The sequence below is a fragment of the Cebus imitator genome, unplaced genomic scaffold (genome assembly GCF_001604975.1).
Source record: "Cebus imitator isolate Cc_AM_T3 unplaced genomic scaffold, Cebus_imitator-1.0 Scaffold96, whole genome shotgun sequence".
Classification (NCBI taxonomy): Eukaryota; Metazoa; Chordata; class Mammalia; order Primates; family Cebidae; genus Cebus; species Cebus imitator.
In genome coordinates, this window is record NW_016107411.1 from 2482512 (window position 1) to 2487001 (window position 4490).

Genomic DNA, 4490 nt, shown 5'->3' on the forward strand with positions numbered 1-4490 from the left:
AATTGCCTGAACCCAGGAGGTGGAGGTTGCGGTGAGCCGAGATCACGCCATTGCACTCCAGCCTGGGTAACATGAGTGAAACTCCGTCTCAAAAAAAAAAAAAAAAAAAAAATTGCCAAAGCTCAATCAAGAAGGGCTGTGAACCAGGCTTTGCTGTGAGTACTCAAAAGTCAAATAGGATGAACTGGGAGGCCATTGAAGGTCATGCCCCACTAAAGCACTTACTATAAAACACACCAAATGTTAGGAGCTTGAGTTTTGAAGTCCAGCAGATCTAGATTTGAGTATTGAGTTAGTATTACTAACAAAGACTTTGGACAAGGTGCTTAACCACTTTGGGGACATGTGTTACTGTGAGGATAACATGAAAACTTCAGCATAGTGTCTGACACATAGTGAATCCTCAACAAATGATAGTACCTAGTATTACAGATAATACAACAGAGCTCTGAGTGCAAAAATACCCTTTAGGAAAGTCTCATTGGTGCTACTGCATCTTTGTTTTTTTGCGACAGAGTCGTGCTCTGTCGCCCAGGCTGGAGTGCAATGACGTGATCTGAGCTCACTGCAACCTCCATCTCCTGGGTTCAAGCAACTCTCTGCCTCAGTCTCCCGAGTAGCCTGGATTACAGGCACCCACCACCACATCCAGCTAATTTTTTGTATTTTTAGTAGAGACGGGGTTTCACCATCTCGGCAAGGCTGGTTTTGAACTCCTGACCCTGTGATCCACCTGCTCAGGCCTCCTAAAGTGCTGGGATTAAAGGTGTGAGTCACTACGCCCGGCCTTATTATTGCATCTGTCAAGTCCAGTTACAACAGAATTTTAAGTTGTAGCAACTAGGATTATAGGAAGGTTCTGGGGTACAAAATCTGTTTTGTTTGTTTGTTTTTGAGATAGTTTTACTCCTGTTGCCTAGGCTGGAGTGCAATGGCGCAATCCCAACTCACTGCAACCTCCATCTCCCGGGTTCAAGTGATTCTTCCACCTCGGCCTCCCAAGAAGCTGGGATTACAGGTGCGCACCACCATGCCCGGCTAACTTTTGTATTTTTAGTAGACACAGGTTTCACCATGGTGGCCAGGCTGGTCTCAAATTCTTTTTTTGTTTTTAGGGACCCTTAGTGCTAAATTTTTTTAGTGGTCTCAAATTCTTGACCTCAAGTGAGCTGCCCACCTCGGCCTCCCAAAGTACTGGGATTACAAGCATGAGTCACTGTGCCAGGACCAAAATCTGTTTATTTATTTATTTATTTTAAGACGGAGTTTCGCTCTTATTACCCAGGCTAGAGTGCAATGGCGCGATCTCGGCTCACTGCAACCTCCACCTCCTGGGTTCAAGCAATTCTCCTACCTCAGCCTCCCGAGTAGCTGGGACTACAGGCTGTGCCACCATGCCCAGCTAATTTTTGTATTTTTAGAAGAGACGGGGTTTCACCATGTTGACCAGGACGGTCTCGATCTCTTGACCTAGTGATTCACCTGCCTCAGCCTCCCAAAGTGCTGGTGTGAGCCACTGTGGCCGGCCCAAAATTTGTTTATACAAAGCAAAGTCCCTGTGTTTCCAGGATACAAATTCCTTGAGGTTTTCATTTTGTCCCAGGTTTTTTTTTTTTCCAATGTAAACCAAGAATTTTATTTATTTTTCAGAGATAGAGTTTTGCTCTGTTGTCCAGACCAGAGTGCAATGTCTCAATCATAGCTCACTGCACCCTCAAATTCCTAAGCTCCAGTGATCCTCCCATGTCAGTCTCCTGAGTAGCTGGGTCTACAAATATGTGCCATCATGCTGGTGAATTTTTTTTTTTTTTGAAACAAAGTCTCGCTCTGTGGCCCAGACTGGAGTGCAGTGGCATAATATTGGCCCACTGCAACCTCTGCCTTCTGGGTTCATGCAATTCTCGTTCCTGCCTCAGCTTCCCAAATAGCTGGGACTACAGGTACATGCCATTATACCCAGCTAATTTTTTTTTTTTTTTGAGATGAAGTCCCATTCTGTCACACAGGCTGGAGTGCAGTGGTGTCATCTTGGCTCACTGCAACCTCCGCCTCCCGGGTTCAAGCGATTGTCCTGCCTCAGCCTCCCAAGTAGCTGGGATTACAGGCATGTGCCACCACGCCCAGCTAATTTTTGTATTTTTAGTAGAGATGGTGTTTTGCCATGTTGATCAGGCTGGTCTCAAACTCCTGACCTCATGATCTGTCCACCTCAGCCTCCCAAAGTTCTGGGATTACAGGCGTGAGCCACCGTGCCTGGCCTACACCCAGCTAATTTTTGTATTTTCAGTAGAGACAGGGTTTTGCCATGTTGGCCAGGCTCGTCTCAAATTCCTGGCCTCAAATGATCCACCCGCCTTGGCCTCCCAAAGTGCTGGGATTACAGGCATGAGCCACTGTGCCCAGCCTGTCCTAAGCTTTTCACTTATTCCACTTTGGGTTCATGGACACATGTTACAATCTCAACTTTAGGGATCTGGAGATCAACACAAGCAGCTTGAACTTATCCCAGTAATAACCAATACAGGACTAGACTCCTAACTTTCAATTTAAGGCTCTTTTTGTTGTTGAGACAGAGTCTTGCTCTGTCACTCAGGCTGGAGTGCAGTGGCACAATCTTGGCTCACTGCAATCTCTACCACCTGGATTCAAATGATTCTGTCTCAGCCTCCCAAGTAGCTGAGATTACAGGTATGCGTCACCACACCTGGCTGATTTTTGTATTTTTTAGTAGAGACAGGGTTTCACCATGTTGAGGCTGGTTTTGAACCCCTGACCTCAAGTAATCTGCCCACATCGGCCTCCCCAAGCTCTAGGATTACAGGTGTGAGCCACCATGGCCAGCCACAATTTAAGGTTCTTTCTACCTCACCACAATGCTTCCAGGGTATAACCAGAAAATGCTACAGCATAATTATTAATCTCTAAAATTATAAATCCTTAGGGTTTTCATACTTGGCACTTGGTAGGTGTTCAATAAATGGTTCCTGACTGAACTAAGATATTTATTGCAGATCAGGGATCATGCTAACGGGAGAAGGAAACTGATAGACTCACACTGGCAACACCCACAAACCTCTGGCTGTCGTAGTTCAAGCAGGTTTAATAGATGAACTGAAGCTGTAGAAACTGTGAGGAGAAAGAGCCCCCGTCCTCGACTCTCCCTCACAGCTCTCTACATTGTGGGGCTGCCCAGTACCTGCACCACCAGGTTCCCACGGCTCCGACAGAACCGCTCCAACATTTTTAGGAAGAGGTGGGTCGTCTCCACCAGGTCACGAAGGAAAGAGCGGGGCTGGCATCTCTCATCGAACTTTCGAAACAGTGCCAGGAATAGTTCTCGGTACTCCATCACATAGAAAATATTATCTAGGAATGGGGGAAGAGAAAGGGATGGAAGAGCTATTCTGGAAAGCTTAGAAAAGGAGAGATGGATGAAACTGGGACTGGGAGGAATGAGATTCTCATCACGAGACAAGACAGGCTGGGTTTGGGGACCAGGCCAGGGCCTCACTCTTGATGATGCGGCTGCTCTCCCTCACAGCCTCATCTGGAGACACGTCCATCTCATTCACTGTGGCCAGCAGTTCCTGATAGGCCTTCAGAGCCAAGTGCATCCTGAGAGTTGAGGGGAAAAGGTGAAACGGAGGACAACTTAGGGCAATGACCCATGGAAACAGCAACCTCCCACAGCCCAAAAAAAAAAAAAAAAAGTGCCCCCTGAACCAAATTTCCCAGCCTTGCTCCCCAGCCTGACCACCTGAATCCTAAATCAGGAAGAAAGTACCAGCTGGACTTCAAGCATTCAGATTTCTAGCTCATTCCAACTCCAGTAACCATCTCACTCACCGGCGTGCCCAGGAGGCAGCTTCCTTGCGGTCAGTCAGCATCATCTCATAGTAGTTGGTGAGGTTCTGCTCAATGAAGTGGAAGGTACGGACACTGAGGGTCTCAGAAACCAGGCCTGGCCGGAAGGAGGCAGCTCGGTTGAAGGCCATGAAGAAAGCCAAGGCCCACATATAGTAGGTCTCATCATGCTGCTGAGCTTTCTCCCGAAGCAGGTGATCCTAACATTTAAAAAAAAAAAAATCACTATGACTTCAGGGCTTTCAATATCTTCCTTCCTGTTCTGTGATGATGGGATGGATGCTGGACACCACTGTCATCATTTGTGTGGTTTTTTATTTGAGGCAGAGTCTCACTTTGTTGCCCAGACTGGAGTACAACGGTACGATCTCAGCTCACTGAAACTTCCACCTCCCGGGTTCAAGCGATTCTCCTGCCTCAGCCCCCCAGGTAGCCGGGATTACAGATGCCCACCACCAAGCCCGGTTAATTTTTGTATTTTTAGTAGAGATGGGGTTTCACCATGTTGCAGGCTGTTCTCAAACTCCTGACCTCAGGTGATCCACCTGCCTTGGCCTCCCAAAGTGCCAAGCCACTGAGCCTGGCCTGTTTTTTTTTTTTTTTTTTTTTTTTTTTTTTTTTTTTTT

At 46.9% G+C, this 4490-nt stretch overlaps 1 protein-coding gene across 1 annotated transcript in view; it reads right to left on the bottom strand.

The window, feature by feature from the left end:
- TIMELESS (timeless circadian regulator) overlaps positions 1-4490 on the bottom strand; it is a 32392-nt gene that overhangs the window by 9351 nt on the left and 18551 nt on the right. Inside the window, exons 9-11 of the mRNA XM_037741255.1 lie at positions 3847-4064; positions 3512-3615; positions 3197-3366 (exon numbers count right to left, since the gene is read on the bottom strand). Coding sequence (XP_037597183.1) covers positions 3197-3366; positions 3512-3615; positions 3847-4064 — 492 coding nt within the window. The remainder of the gene's footprint in view (positions 1-3196; positions 3367-3511; positions 3616-3846; positions 4065-4490) is intronic.